Source organism: Necator americanus, chromosome X (genome assembly GCF_031761385.1).
Source record: "Necator americanus strain Aroian chromosome X, whole genome shotgun sequence".
In the NCBI taxonomy this organism is placed as follows: Eukaryota; Metazoa; Nematoda; class Chromadorea; order Rhabditida; family Ancylostomatidae; genus Necator; species Necator americanus.
The window spans coordinates 8,698,040-8,714,832 of record NC_087376.1 but is presented as its reverse complement, the minus strand read 5'-3'; the positions used below and the strand labels follow the sequence as shown (position 1 = coordinate 8,714,832).

General features: G+C 37.8%; 1 protein-coding gene across 2 annotated transcripts; it reads right to left on the bottom strand.

The window, feature by feature from the left end:
• Positions 1–548: 548 nt before the first annotated feature.
• RB195_021883 (uncharacterized protein) lies at positions 549–12,567 on the bottom strand (the record flags this gene model as incomplete). Of its 2 annotated transcripts, XM_064208808.1 has the most annotated exons (8): positions 549–607; positions 667–757; positions 829–976; positions 2,380–2,489; positions 3,638–3,776; positions 9,068–9,153; positions 9,552–9,580; positions 12,549–12,567. In XM_064208808.1, 8 exons carry the CDS (start codon positions 12,565–12,567, stop codon positions 549–551), a joined length of 681 nt encoding a protein of 226 aa, XP_064064689.1. The 2 variants fall into 2 exon arrangements, with proteins under 2 accessions (XP_064064689.1, XP_013299104.2); XM_013443650.2 differs by lacking the exons at positions 9,552–9,580; positions 12,549–12,567 and having other exon boundaries at positions 9,068–9,150.
• Positions 12,568–16,793: the final 4,226 nt, after the last annotated feature.

Here is a 16,793-nt window from a genome sequence, read left to right as displayed (position 1 = left end):
TCTACCTATGAAATATATCTATTCCTCTTGTGATGCCCTCATGTAAGTCATACCTTTTACCTCTAAGAACTTGCTTCAAGCATTTGCCTCCAGTCTGCTCTACATCTTCAATGTTCAGTCAATTCACCTCTATGAACTTGAAACTTCTATATTCGACATATGTATGTATTTGGGGTGCATTTATTTTTATTTTTTTTTCGAAAGAATAGGAATGAAACTTGATCACGTAGAAGTAAAACCACACCATCATGAACTGAAACAAAAAAAGAGTAGCTGAGAAAAAAAAATCGAAATGATAATCCATGGGATCAATAGAGGCGAATGAATTGAGTAGGAGTTTGAGAAAAGTATATATGTGACTAGTGGTATTAAAAGATCCTATTTGTTTAGAAGTAACGAAAGTAGCAAATTTGAGGAGCAGAAGAGAGGAGCACAATTCTGAAGAAGAACGACCGTACTAAAGTGGGAGAGAAATAAATTCGTAATGAACCATTTTGTGGTCACCAGCACACATGTATATCCCAACGATAATATCAGATGATCTGTCATCAAAGCAGGCCATTGTTATCCTCTTCCTTACAGTTACGCATCGCTTCTTCCAAAAATCCTGCAATGATATTGTATCGTCTGATTTAGCAAGTTGTCAGCAACATAATATTAACCAACCTTTTTTCATTTCTCGCACAATCACTGTCATTAATTTGTTCCATCCGAGACGTGCCAAGCAGTTTTCGCCGCTGTATGGGTTCGCAATACCCTCAAACAAACATGGGTCCATATGGATTTCTCTATACGACATAGTCGATAAAGTATGTATGTTAGACTTACGACTGTAGGAAACGTCCCGTTTTCCTCTTCGACCTTTGTGACTCCGTTCTGCTCTGGTTCGTTGCTGCTGTCCGATTGTCCTGTTGTGACCTGATCGACAGTTACCCTTTTGAACACGAGCCAGTTGTCAGCTCCGAAGTTCACTCCTCTTAAATAAACGCCGTCATTTCTAATATGGAACGAAACTTGAAAAAGTTGAGAGAAGCGTTGCTCTTATTCTAATTAATAGCTTGTTACGGATGATTTAAAGCAGACTTTGTCTAGCAGACTTGCAAAGAAAGCGTTTTTTTGTGACGGAATCATTTCCTTTGTCCTTCTTTCTGATTACGTTCCATCGTTTTTTAGAACTAAAAATTCTCAAATAATGTTTCGAACGGGTTGAAGTTGGCAGGTATTGCAAGAAAACGCGTAGCACATGTTAGTAGTCTCTGAAGCACAGGTTTCAGTTAACCCTAGGGTGTTCGAGCAACTCTCGTACAAGCAGCTACGAGAAGTCGGATGAAAACACGTGCAGTGAAGTCATCAGTAGTATGGACCCAGAGAGTGGCGTTGTTCAGGAATTTTATCAATAGCCCACTTTGCAGGATTTTATCTAGACTATCGGTGAGCGAATTACTCGGCCGAATGTTTGGAAACGTGCTTGGTATTGACGATAAGAGAAGTCGCACGAAGGCGCCGAACTTTGTCGGACCTGTCTTGGGTTCATGTTGTCTATATTATTCCATATTCCATATTGTCAATATCATATATTTCATGACATCTAGAGCAAACTTTTCCGCACGAAAAAACACATTTATTCTTCAGTAACTAGCAAACCAAACGTAAAATATAACTGTGAAAAATAGCGCGACATTCATTATGGGCAGGTGTGGCGCAGATGGAGGTTAAGAGGTTTGGCCGTCACAAAACGGTCGATGGTTCAAAACTTCTCAAGTGCCAATTGAGGTTAATTGTCACAAAAAATGAAAGCATTGACGTGATTTTTGGCAAGCCTCCACAAGTCGTTATTAAGTGTAGACACGGATTGTACAGCAAATCTCAGATGATTCTGAATTGGGGTAAACACTTTGGCGCATCCTAGGCGGATCTATTAACCCCAGACAGTCTGTGCTCTATACTTTTATTCACTCATCTATTCTCCTTTCTCAGGAAATCTAACTTTCTCAAGGGCGATATCAGTGCGACACAGAGTTTGTTAATTGTTTGCAGTGTTTACAAGGTTTCGAAGTGTTACCGTCTATTGTTGCATTGTAATGATAACAGCCAATTGTTTTTACAGTGCGTGAACAGCGGAGCATTAAAGCAATTTTCTTCTATTTTTTTAAGCAATTTTTTCTCATGTTCGTAGAGAATGTAATGATATACTTATAGTTCGAACAATCTTCCATTGCAGTACAAATAAAGGGAAAAAAGACAGAAATTTAGATTGGACATGCTCAATTTTACGCTGTGTTAACTAATAACAACAACCATATTATGAGAAAACGAGAGGAAACAAAACAATGGAAGTTCGTGTACGTAAGAAGATAACAGCGGAAAATTTGTCCTCACCTATAAAAATGTATTTGCCCAATGCGATGTGCCATGTCGTAAACACTCGAAATAGGACAGAATCCTAGGGAACCAACAGCAGTATCTAGGAAATTTTGTATGCGATGAGCCTGAAATCGTGCCATTTATGTTTTTGATATTTCGTGAAACTTAATGTTTTTGCAGACGAAATAATCATTCGCATGTACCACATTGTTCAATTGCTTGAAAACACTATCGCTTTTGGGTACATCTAAAAATTTTATTATAAATTTTGCTCAAAAAAGAATACGAGAGAATTCTCAACTGATATTGATTATAGCAGCTATGATGAAATTACTGTAATAAATAATAATATAATCCAATCTAAAAATATAATATTTAATAAGTAATATAAACTTCACAAGCTTGATTTGAACTCTAGATCTGTGCGTTATATTAAAAAATCTGAATAGAAAGTACCTAATGTGAATACCTGACCCAGTAGTACTAAGTTTTTATCTCATTCACAAAAATTTCTCTTTAAAATATTACTCTTCAGGAATTGCGTAGAATAGCATGGAACACATTGCAAACTTTTGTTTATGGTCTATTATTAGAACTGTTAATTAAATATAATATGGCTATAAATTCAAATCTTTCAGTAGTTTCCAGTTCACTAAACGCTACATGGAATTCTATGGTGTACACACTATTCGAATGTTTTCAATCAAATAATTGCGATGGTCCTTCAACTGGGAGAGGCCGAGGGAAGAGAGAATGTGAAGAGAAGATTTTATCTCATGAGAAAATATTAAACAAAAGCAATGAATGAATGTTGCAGTGGTTTAAATGACTACTTTTCATTTAAAATCACTGTTTTAGATATTTGAACAAATTCAAACTTTGAAGAAATGTTCAAAATTGCTTCACGCCTGATTCAAAAATAATCCGTAAAAATTTTCAAAAGCGTTCTTCAGCCTTCAAGAGTTTTAAGCTTCCGAATTCTTATCTGGCTATGCATATTTTCAGTTCTTTGTATTCACAAATTTCCATTTAGGGTAATAGAATTGATGAAAGAAATAAATTAGTCAGAAAACAAGATTGAAACAACAGACAATAATGGGATAATAAAATACACATTTTTAACTTAGGATCTAAATTTTATTTCAGTTATGAGAGGTATACCAGGAAGATTCAACTGATTTATTTCCACCGTCCTAACATTTCAAATAAACTATCGAGCAGTTTTATCAAAAAACAAAAACCAGAGTGAAGAGAAAGAACCCAATAATCTTACCTGCAAATGAAATTCCTTGCTTTGATTCAATGTTTTAATTTCGAGTGATTCGCTTTGAATTCCGAAATATTCCGCAAACTTTGGACGTTTCTCAATGAGAGTTTGTAGGATCTTCTTGCCGACGTTGTCGTTCTTAGCTCTTCAAGAAAATTAGTCACTGTTGCTTAAAAAAAGTGTAAATCTACTGAAAAATAACTAGAAGAATTGCTGAAATTGGATATATGCATATATAGATTAATATCCTCAAGTATATTATGTTAACTACTGCTCGTTCTTAGGTGTTCGTCTCAACTTTTTTCTAACCTTGGTGCTCTTCGCAATAATGGCTTAGGAAGGCGTAGGAACCGCTTTAGTCGCTTCGAGGTGGGTTAGAATGCTTCCCTTGTACGTGCTGCGGTTCCCTCAGTGGTCTATTCATTGGTTTTGCTTGAGCCAGTGGTTCTTCTCGGGACTTGCGGCACAAATCGCGCTCTCAAAACATGATCACATTATACTCGAGAACCTCCTGTCAATACCCCGGTCAGATCCGATGACGAAGTTTGAGTATTTGGGATCCCTTCTCCACGCTTCTCTGGTAGCTCTGGCTAAACAGGCAGCGTGGAAAGAATCTTATGAATTCCGAATCTACTTAACCGCTAAAATACAAAGTACAGAAAGTACAGAAACGAAGCCGCGATGACGTAGTCGTCGCGGTGTCGTTTTAAAACCAATTGCACTATCGCAACGTATGTATGCTGCAATTTCAAATAATGGAAACCCATTTCATTTAAAGTCCAACGCTATTTAACGATATAACGCTATATCCAGCTGCTGTTGACTAAGGTTACATAAAGTCCTCACGAAACGTGTTGTAACATGAGGGCTGGACGCGTCCCCCGTGAAGGCGTGGCGTGAACTTTCTCTACAGTATGCAAAAGACTCCCTTTTTTCTTAGAGTTTTTAATGAGTTTTGGTAGCTCTTTCTTTGAGTAATAGTGGATGAGTATCAGTTAGTGAAGTCTTTGCTTCTTGGGAGCCTAAGATATTTGGATTTGTAAAGGTTTGATTTCTTTCACATTTTTTGTGTAGTTGCGCAAAATTTTCTTTCGAAATACAGAAGAAACCCTTTTCTGCTGTTTCGAAAGTTTTTACTTATTGAAAGGCATCTTTTCAAAGACTTCAGCTTGCAAAATTTGGAATTCTGCTTTTTTTTGTTTTTTTTTTTTTTTTGCTTTTTTTTTTTGTTTTTTAATTTTTTTTTGCGACTCTGCATGGTCAACCTTCTTCTGAGACGGATTTCGGGATTTTGCTTCTGACTACAACAAACGCTTTTTCTGAAACATTGCACAAAAATGAGACAGCGGTTAAACCCTGCTAAGATTTTAGAGGCCTCTTAGGAGCAAAACAAACGATAGAACTAATGGGAAGGGACTTGAGTAAAAATGATAAAGTAGTCCTGTTTATGCATTTGTATGCGGAAGAGGTGAACGACTATGGAAAGTTGAAGAAGGGGATCCGAGGAATTTTTTGCACAGCAGAGAGAGCTCAGTGCATGCCGTCACCGAAAGATTTCGGTCAACAAGGTTGCAGAGCGAACTGCACCGATTGTAGCTCCCACTTAAGGTTCATGCGAATGTACATATGCGTGGATAGAAGGATAAAGTTTCTGGCGTTACTGAATCTGTTTGGGATGCGCCCCCACGTTCACTTCAATTCAGAATCGTTTGAGGTTTACGAACGTGTAACTTGCCTATACAACGACTTGTGGTAGCTAGCCGATGTGTCAAGTTTTTATCCTCCCAGACAAGTCTGGTACCAATTTATCGACCACGAAGGGATGAAAGGCTTGGTGAGCACCAGGGCGGATTCGAACCTCCGATCGATTGTGCAGGAAGCGGAACCTCTAACCGCTACACTACACCCGCCCCATGGAGCGAACGTTGCCACTGCCCCTACGTGGGGGTATAGCTCAGTGGTAGAGTGCTCCCTTAGCATGGGAGAGGGCTGGGGTTCAATTCCCCATATCTGTATTTTCGACAATGTGTGGATGAGATCGAATAATCACACGTTATTCGGTTTCATGATTTCTCGTAAATCTATATTATTGCAATGCATCACGAAAGTATAATTTTACAGATGTTGGCTGTCAGATAAAGGATAAAGGATGGAGTGCAAACAAGTCTGGTACCAATTTATCGACCCCAGAAGGATGAAAGGCTTGCTGAGCACTAGGGCGGTTTGGACAATGGATCGTGCGGCCACAGCTGACCTCTAACCGATTGCAGTAAACTCGTCCTGTACTGCAGATAGACTGAGTGCCAACATCGACGACGATATGTGCAGTCTCTAGGCAGTTTCCGAACGGCGGACGGTGACTACAAAGAACACCATCGAAGTTCATCTACATCCATCTCCAAGCTAACGGAAAGTTCTGTGGTGATCGGTGCCCCACGCGCTGAGCAGGACAAACCCTTCATGCCGACTAATTATCTACCAGTCATCGCTTCATCACCTACGCCGATTGGATTGTTCGTAAGATACCGTAGCGAGATACGAGAGCTGGGTTGCTCCATAACAACTAAGTCTACTGGATCTCCAGAGCGTTCAGCTGCCACGGCAGCTACGACAGATTTAGCACCAGAGGAACGTTCTCTTCTGCTGCTTCTGGGACGCGCTGGGAATGCTATGGTAGAAGTTGCTCACCCACAGTCAAGCAGTCGATCCCAAAGTCTACATGCGGCAGCTGCAATCCGATAAAAGCGATCGAGACGTGCCGCCACCACGATCTCCACCACAAGGCGCGACCGCATGTCGCTTCGGCCACTCGGAGTCAACTTGAGACTCTGGAGTAGGAAATGGTTCCCCATCCACTTTACACCCCAGACCACGCCCCATCAGACTACTTGATCCGGAACATTGCGATCCCTCTTAAGATATTTTCATTGACTTCAAGTCCACTGTTGAACTGTTCTTTGAGTCTCAGCCCTCCTCCTCTCCTTTGCGTTTGGTCCCAGGGAATTGTAACACTTCAGTTAAAGGTTACAGTTTCCTGGGACCAAAGGAAAAATGAAACGCTGTCATAGACTCTCATGGTGGATGGAAGTCCGCCAATGTATGATTTTAAAGACTATGAAATTCTAAAGGTTATGGGTGTGCAAAAAAAAATCAGGCAGCCATCTTTATAGTTCTACAAGCAAATAACGATGTTGGAGGTTTTATTATTTTTCACAAGAATTCCCGAAAATACGCGAAAGACTAGGAGCTTTGGTCCGAAATTCTAAATTGCGAATTTTAGTAAATTCGAATACTAAGAACTTGCATCATAAGCATGAACAAAAGCCAGCAGAACACTGAAGGTAATATTTTTCATTTCACTTACAACTTACTTGTTAGACCTCTCTTTCAATAACTAACGCGATTTACTGTAAATTTACACATAATTTGGAAATTTGCTTATATTCTTCTACTACTAACAACTACTACTCTCAAAAAGTAACAACGTTTGTTACATTACGAGAATTCCTATGATCACCATAGAAACTCTTCAGCACTCAAATGAATCGTACTGCAATTCCTGCAAAAGTATATCTCTTATCTTAATGATTTATCTTTAGGAATAGTATGGGTAATAAGGATTATAGAACACTATTTTTCATGATTCCTGAAATCACATGGTGGGAATAAGATACGTAGATTTTTGTGTTCCGTTTCTTGGTTATTGATTATTAATTGTGAGCCCTTTCTTTATTATTCGGAGAAGTATTATTTGGTTCGCTCTTCATCTTCTATTCATGACCCACTAATTAAAAATGGAATAATTTGTAAATCCGTTCTAATCCTTAGCAGTTTCTGAAATGATAACAAGAATTGTCGTGATGCAACAACCTCGATAGCTTTCTGCGACATTTAATCTACATATGTGATGTTCAGCTAACGGATGCACGGAAATGCTCCTCACGTCTACGTATTTCTAAAAGAGTAGTGCTACTACAAATCTTTTAGAATTCTTAAGAATATTACTGGTAAAATCAAAGCAGCAGATACAGCGAATCCCTCAAATACTCCAATCTTTCAAGTTATGATTTAATAGGAAAAAAAAGTATTTGGTGGACGTTACGCATCACTTATGTGCCGTAGAGGTTTCAGTACGCATGGCTGAATTACAGAAAAGACTATGACTTTCGATGAATGTCAGTACGATGTTATAATGTTCTCCTTTTTTTAATGAGAGATCGCTTTCTTTATGATCACTAACGTGCCGATTGGACCAAATAATTACCGAAGATAGGAGACCTTTAGTAATGAACCCCTCAACTTGCAATCAGAGGGCAGACTACATCTAGACGTATTCTCCTATTCAGAAGCGCCGCTCGAGATAAACCGTGAGTTCCTACGTTGTCGATTTTTCCATGGGATTATTTCATTTTCAGGATTGTTGGCGCTTATCCAAAATACATCAATAGATTTATAGGTTAATGTTCTGAGGTTATTGGATCGAAATTTCATTATTAGCTTTAAAATTCGTTTCTTTGCTGGTGCGTAAGAGTGGATGAATCCTGCGACGTATCCTTGCCATTCAACTACGCTCCTTGAATACCAAAACTGAATAATCGCGCGCCCATATGTTTATCGCCATAGCTCGAGCAAGAGATGAGGAAGTTTAACTGTACTTCAAGCACGTTACACAAGACAAACCACAAGAAGTCTCCTGGAAAACTTTTGTATCGTGGTGATTCTGTCAGTACACGTCAAGCACTAAAAAAGGCGATTTGCCGAAATGTTAGTCAAGGAACACAATTTACAACTGATGTACATCTTATCAAAGATCAAAAAGAACATTGTCAATATTTCCCGAAACTGCTGTTCTGCCATTTTGAATACTGTCATTAATTCCCGAAACTACTGGTCTGCCTTCCCAACACCTGCTGATCTACGTGAGCTATCCTAAGCATTGGCACCCATCTTCCTCGCGTGCGCGTTACGTCACGTCGGATGAACGCCTTCTGTGATGAACACGTATTTTTAAACGAAAATAGAGTACCTCAAGAAGGTACAATTGGTTGGTCCACTAAAAATCGTTTTTTTGACGAAGTAATAATGAGCCAAAGAAAAATTTCTAGCGTTTCTCTGATGAAGGGATTCTAGGAGTTGTTGCAGACATTCGTTTCGGAATAGATGACTGTATGCAAAGCGCTTAATCAACAATTACTGCTAAGAACTCAAGACGATAAAACACGAACGATGGTGAACAAACGGTCAAGAAACACATTCTCCAAGTCAATGGCATTCAAATAATGATAAAAGGTTCCAGGTACTGTATGTACATTGCTGCAAATTATTCACAATAGCAGTTTCTTAGAACATTATTGCAAACGAAGTTCCGTAATTACTATGCTGTAAAATGCCCTACTACCGAAACAATTTTCTAGAACTGAATAGTAACTGGTTTACCTTATCCAGACCTCCCTGATAGCTGCCACCTCCTCATCAGAAAGTTCTGTTGTGTATCGTTTCTTTGAGGAACACAAACCCATATCCTAAAAAAGCCAGAAAATAAATTTAAAAAAGCATTAGTTAGATAATGTTCAAAAACAGTTTTCTTTCAGTGCTATGTTAGTTGTGATAATTAAGCTGTACTTGATCCTAATAGTAAAAAGTAAGGACGGAAAAAAAGTGATAAACAACGTAGTTCTACTGCACCATTGGAATAGATTACTGTAATTACATTTAGGACATCTGAGAGGAGCTACTAGCTTAAACATAACGAAAGGTGTGTATCTGCACATTGATGGATGTGTGCAGTGTATCTATGGGTGTGTTCAATGTATATATAGAGAAGCAAAAAAGGAAATTATCTTCAAATACGATAGGAAGGAGAAGTGTTTATTTTATAAAACATTTGGAAAATTCTATTTAAAATTTTCAAATCACTCACGTTTTTCAACGACGAAAAAGATATCAGCCCTTATATCAATGTTCTGCGCTTGGAGTACCGCACAGAAAACAACAAATCGCTGAAGAGTTTTGTTTCTGGATCTGAGATTCAATCCATCAATAAATCATAGCAATGTTCTTCTCGCAGAACACCTTCAAATACTTCAGTTGACTAAAAAGTTGGCCATTAACAAAAAGATTTGCGATTACTTAACATAAATACTTACAAAAAAACTTGCAAAAAGTCTTTGAGGTAAACAACAAAAAACACGCGCAAAAAAAAGAAAAGGACAAGAGCGAAGATTCAAAAAATTTAAGTGTCAAGAATACAGGAGGTCAGTGTATGCGGTCACGGTCAGCTGGGTGTGAAGAGAGCAGTGACGAGGATGAATGAAGCTCCGCCTCTTTAGGAAAACCCTTGCCTACATTCCGGAACCTATGCACTTAAATCCTATCAGTTCACAGGAAAAATTCTTCCGCAAAAGGAATGGGTGATACGGAATAAGTGATGCACAAAAAGAATATACGCTAATTCATGCAACAATTTCAAGGCAAAATTCTCTCTGGGACAAATTTCCATTAAAAAAAAAACTTAGGGTTGAGTATCGTTCTATTCTAAAACCAAGCGTTTCTTCTGATGCTGTTGCGATTGGTGCAAAAAAAAAGCGTCAGCGATTATTTTAGGGGATTTTATGGTTTTTACAAACCTATATAACTCGGTCTTTTTTTTCAAAACACACGTTTATACGTTAAAAGAAGGAATTTAAAAAAAATGAAGTCGAAATTTTCGTCATCCTTGTCATAAATGTATTTTTTTCGACCTCATTTTCACTGCAGATAAAATTTCCATTTCCAATAAACTTATATGAAATTTATGAGTGTTATTTATATCTAACTCTTCCATGTGCTTGGACCCTCTCGTAAATCTGTTCTTTCGATTTTTGTTAAACTGTTGCTTGAAAATTTATGTCAAGGTGGATTGATGAGAAGATGAACGAATAAATGAACAAGCATAGAAATAAAAAGACAGAAAATATGACATCCACTTGAATGTGACTGAGAAAGTCTGTCCACTTGTATCCGCATAGTGGTTTACTGTGTGAACTAAATAACAACTTCCAGAAGATTTCAACGACTGCCTTTCACTATTAGTTCAGAAAATCGAAGCTCATCTTCTTGTTGATGCAATTTGTTTGAAAATTATCATTACTGTTGATCGTGTGGTGCAGATTTACGGGCCGAAACGGTTACGATATGTCAAAAATTGGATGTTAAGAGCGTTTTATGAACTCGGTTTTTCTCCTAATTTTTGTGGGACACGACAGGCGTTCCGGAATCAATTTTTGTTTAGGGCCATGTGGCAAGAAATAGAGGGTTTTGTGACTCTTGTTATAACACTATACTTTATGGTTCCTGATTTATAAAAAGAGATTCGCAACACAATAAAATTACTTTATAATTCTCTTTACAGACAAAAATTCAATGTCAGGCCTCCGGCAAGAAATTTATCTGTGTCTCATGATCTTTTAGGTGTTTGACTCATTGACGAAAGCGCGCGTCCTTTCAAACTTTCGTGCACATGCGCCGAAGTTGTTGTTTTTGATCTTGTCAACAAAAATGTGTGGATCTTACTGTATTTGTATCAGCTCTTTTCCCCTTGTTCTAAGTAGATTGGTGTTAAACAGTAATGAGGAAGATTGTCTCGAAGACGCAGAAATTTCTGAGCGCATAGGAAGGAAATTGGTGAGTTTTTCCCAAAGTAGGCGTACACAACGAGATAGGTTGGGTGGCATTGAAGTCTTTGAAGAAGTGTTCTAAGTTGGAATAAAACCGAAGAAAAAGAAAAAGAGAAATCAATCTCGATGTTGAGATCACATATTGTGCAATCACAATCGAAATTTTCACGCATTTGCGGACCAAAATCGAGAGCATGTCGAAAATTTATGGTAGGTTTTTGTTCAAATATGTATAGGAAATCGCCAAATCATTAATCGTCATCATCAATCTCAAAAAATTATTATGCTGCAATAATAATCTAGATAATAATAATAATGTTAATGATAATAATAATAATAATAATAGTAAGACAATATCAATAAAGTTTAAAAGTTTAAAGTTTCTGGCGTTAATCAATCCGCTTGGGATGCGCCCCCACGTTCACTTCAATTCAGAATCGTTTGAGGTTTACGAACGTGTATCTGGCCAATACAATGACTTGCGGTGGCTAGCCGATGTGTCAAGTCAGTGCTTTTACCCTCCCAGACAAGTCTGGTACCAATTTATCGACCCCGGAGGGATGAAAGGCTTGGTGAGCACTAGGGCGGATTCGAACCTCCGATCGATCGTGCAGGAAGCGGAACCTCTAACCGCTACACCACACCCGCCCATATAAGACAATATCAATAACCTTTGGAATATATTCGCAATCGTTTTGGTTTAACTTATTGCAAAATGGTGAGATCACTATTGTCTTCAAAAAAGATGATAAAGAACCGAGCTCTTATGCGGTCGTAGCGATAAAAGGAATTGCTTCGCCCGTGACAGCCACATCAGATGTTGTGAACATCGGAGGCACTAATGTACATTTAGTTTTGAGTTGATGTGAGTTGTAGCCTGAAGTAATGCGCGTCACTTCCAGACAGTTACAGGAAGGATGTTCGCGAGAGTTTTGTAATTTTTTTTTCCGAATAATTATCGTTTTATTGTGTATAGTTGTTTTACACAGGGAACCGCAACCCGTCTCTCGCAACGCACCTCAGCTGATCAGCACATACTACTTCCTCTACCAAGTTTCAATCGGACATCGTTCCGATAAAGATAGCTACATATCATCGCACACGTACATATATGTACGTACAAATACGTGAGCGTTAAAAAATTAAGGAAAAAAAGGCATAAAAATGAAAGAGAAAGACTGGAAGAGAGAGCAACAATCGACAAAATAATTCGCTAGTACTACGCCCAACGACGCTTCTACTTAACTGTCTCTCATGGATACCGAGTGAAGCTATAATCATACCTTGGAGTTTCCCTTCGACGAGTTTTCATTTGCTGAATTTTCAGAGAAAGGTACAAGTGACACAAGAAAAAATTCTCGTTAGCTTTTATCTATTTGTCTGTAACTAGTGCTGAGAGTCATTAAACTCTCCCATCATCACGTGTGTAATTTCTTCTTTAAATTACCTCCTTTTTCAATTCGTCGTCAGTCCTCGTAAATCCACCAATTACTGGTTTTCCTCTGGACAATTTTAACAGGATTACGAAATGCTATTGCGATAATTCTGAGAATGGGTCAAATACTTTAAGTACTGCAATAGAAACAAAAAATTGTCATTTTGACACATTTTTTCAATCTAGAACCGCGTCTGACGTATGCATTAAAGTCTTGTTGCTTTTCCCAAATTAGTTTAGAAGTATTTACGAATAGTTTAAAAAGCGCCACTGAAAAACTGACAAATTTTAATTGAAAAGGAATTCCTAAACGGAAAACGACGAAAACAGTAGTCAACAATTACTACTTGAATGTTATGAACGGAAGTACTGCATCAAAAGCGACAAAATTTGCGGTTCTTCATTGAGTTTTCAAAGTTCTAAAATACTTTCTAACGTATAACATATATTTTAAACTAAACAGAATATATTTCCGCATATTTCATTACTCTCTTACTCCTGTTGCTGTTTTTTTATATGCATTTTTAATTTTTTTATGTTATGATCGGGAAATTATCGAGCACTACGATTATTTCATTGTTGATGCTGAAGGCTCAACGCCATTTACATAGTGTTTTTCGTGATTTTTGGTTTTTAGGCTCTCCCCGTGTCTGAGCAGATACTTGAGGGGAAAAAAACACTAATGGGGTCTCTACAGAAATGCAAGCACTGTGCAAATTTCGCATTTAACAATGTGTTTCCAAAAATAACTCGTAAAAGAACAATAATGGATTGGTTTTTTTTTTGAAATCCAGCAAAAAGATTATGTTCACGTTGTGCTGGAGAACGGTTCGTTAGAGTTTTATTTCATGACAATAGTAACATTAAGTCTCATTTGTGTGAGAGTACGTTTGCTAGCATCCGCTTTTTGAGTTTAAGCTGATGATCTAGGTTCTTTGAAATTTATCTAGACTAAAAAAGGTTGGAAATACTAAGTAGTTCTTATTACTTCCAGTAAATTCTTTTTCTTTTAGTTGAGATACAGATAGAGAAAAGTGGGTGAATAAATTTGAAGTAAAATCTTGTTCTAGGTACGTAGCTTAAAAACTTCATAATTCGCATTTTGTGAAGCGAGGGAAAAGTTTTCCCTCCTAATTTCTGCTTGATGATGATCTCATATTTTATTCCGTACACCTTCAGAACATAATCTAAATATCAAGCTGGTTGCTACAATATTTGTAACACATATCAATTTTATACACGTTATGGAAAAATAAGGAATACAGTCACCACTTTTTTCCACCATAAATGGAAAAGCAGCGAAGCCAGACAATACCGGAACTCTCACCAGTTTCGTCTTCTAAAGAATATTTTTTTCGTGCGTGAAAAAAAAGAAGATAAAAAATTACATACTTCTTGGGTAGGAATCTTCTAATAAGTCCTAGAGTAGCTTCACCACCCCATAACTGTAGCGACATAAATGAACAGAGAAATAAATAAATGGAAAACATAAATAAATAGTACTGGTGGTAGTGGTATAGTACAAATTGTTTGATTTGAAAATTGTAAACAAAAAAAATAAACGTGGAAGAATCTAATGTTGTTTTACTTGGGAAGTTTTTATTAAGTCAAACTTTGGTACACCCTAGAATTCCTTACTCAATAATGCTAAATACATTTTTTTTTAACTTGAGGAAATTTCAGTAAGAACACACAAATTCAATAAACGATGGAAAGAACCAGGATGAGACTATTTTTGCATACGACAACGAATAGAATAGAATAGATCGTGAACGAGGGAGAGCTCATAAATATCTTATTATTATCTCACAAAGAATGAGAATTAGAGGATGGTGACAGTTTTTCTTCACATCACTCTCAGATTTGTTCGGAAGGATTTATCTTGTCTTGGTTTTCCAGAACTTATTTCCTATTCAAAATTCAAAATTATACGCTATAACATTTGATCCGACCCTGCTTCTCCCTCTTAAAATAAAATGCGAAACTTCTCAGAGGTGTTTCTATGACGATAAGTAGATTTTCGGGACACCATAGACACCAATAGACTTCAGCTAGGACATATCCTGCCAGACACCTATTTTTAGTCGAGGAAGAAATAACCTGGCATCTTTGAGAAATGCACACACAAAAATAGTGATAGATCCTCAAATTCTTTCAAAACTAAAAGCGTTGTTATTTTGCTACGAACACGAATTTTATGATTACCACCGTAATTTTGACAAGAATTAAAAGGATCACCTTTTTCTGATGGAATTAAGAAACATAAACGTGTTTGTGAGCTGCTATTTATAAATTTCACACTCGTTGCCTCCACGTCTCTAATTTTTCCACTTGTACGTTTCATATTTTATAGTGTTGCAACGTTTGGATTTTGTAATATTGCGACATTTCCCAGTGCAAGTAAAAATCTTCACTTTTTTCAATCAATCTAATATTGTAATTGAAATGTGCGTAAAACTCCGAAACAAAAACGAAATCCACACAGTGTTCAGACTCGAAATTTATATTGCATACGTAAATGAAGTTGAATTGGCCATGATTGCGAGTAGAGCATTTCCTTCCGGTATATTATACTTGGGCAAATTGGTGGCCCATGCATTTGATACTTCTTAAAAGCTTACCCTAGAATAATGCTTAGTTCAGCGGAAGTGAATGTACTCCCACTTAGTTATTTTTTAACACCAATCTACCATTAAACATATAGAGTGAAAATAAGTTTGTTGTTATGTTAAGAGAGAAAAAAATGTAAAATTCGCCACTACTGTAAACTGCTCTTTCTGCTATGGACAAATCTAACATCCATTCAAAAATGGATGGTTCCGATTTTCCATCGAAGTGCCATGTTAGTGCACCACCATCCCATGCCTTATGATGTTGATATAATTTTTTCCTAAAGGCATCACCCCACGAATTTGAGGTGGTGCAGATTTCAAGTGGAGTATTCTTATAAGGGATAGTAGATTATGGAGAGGGGGAAGGGGGGGGGGGGGTGGTGATTCCGTCCATTTCTTCCTAATCGCCGTAAAAAACGGCCCGGAAGACGCCGCACAAAGCTGGCGCGCTCCAGTCAAACTCCTCGTGGAAAAAGAGAACGCCCGAAACCGTATCTTTCGGGCCGTTTTTTACGGCAACCAGGAAGAAATGGATGGAATCACTCCCCTCTCCATAGTCTCCCATCCCGTATACAAATACTCCACCTGAAATCCGTACCACCTCAGATTCGTGGAGTGGAGTGTTGCCTTTAATATTCTGACACCCCATCGCAACCCTCATGTGCGTAAGACTCCTTCAGTGAACTAACGTCACCGATCGTCAACTGATTGAACGTTAATCGCAAGCATAACAGCTGTGCTCGCAGGATTTTTAGCTGTTAGGTTTTTCCCACTCAAAAAAGGGCTGAGGATGTAGTTTTTTTTCAACAATAGAACAAAATGGAAGTACATAAGGTCGATTAATGGTGAAATTATGCTATGACACAAATTTTTACGCATGTACGGCGAGGTCTACTTTGTACGCCTCCTTTCACTGTCCATACAGGTATAAAGAGTTTCCTCAAAGAGTAAATTGAGGCTGGTTCTTCCTTGATACATTTTCGTTCTCTACCTTGTTCCAATCGCAAGCGCATCGCGGTCGCGTTTTTGAATGCATTCGGCGAAGAATTTATGTACATATTTGATAGTAAACTCCACAGTAATTTTTGTTTATTTACAGTATTCAGCATTATTTGTGTGCTCGTAAAAGTTTTGTGGTTTTGCTGTATACTGTAAGCGATTCTGATGTAAAGTAGCAGAGTTGGAGCAAGCGACCTTTGAGGATAATTTATGCACCAACACAAATAAGTGCTAAAGTCACGCTAAACGTTGGAAAATATCCTAATTTATTCCTTGACATCGCAGTGGGCTCATTCAAATTCTTAGTTTTATAAACGAGGGAGTAAGAAAAGTCTCGCATTGAATATGGAAGCATATAATAAACATGGGGCGGGTGTAGAGCAGTCGGTAAGAGGTTCCGCTGTGACTGCACGATCGATCGATAGTTCAAGATCCATCTAGTGCCAATTAGGTTCTTCAAC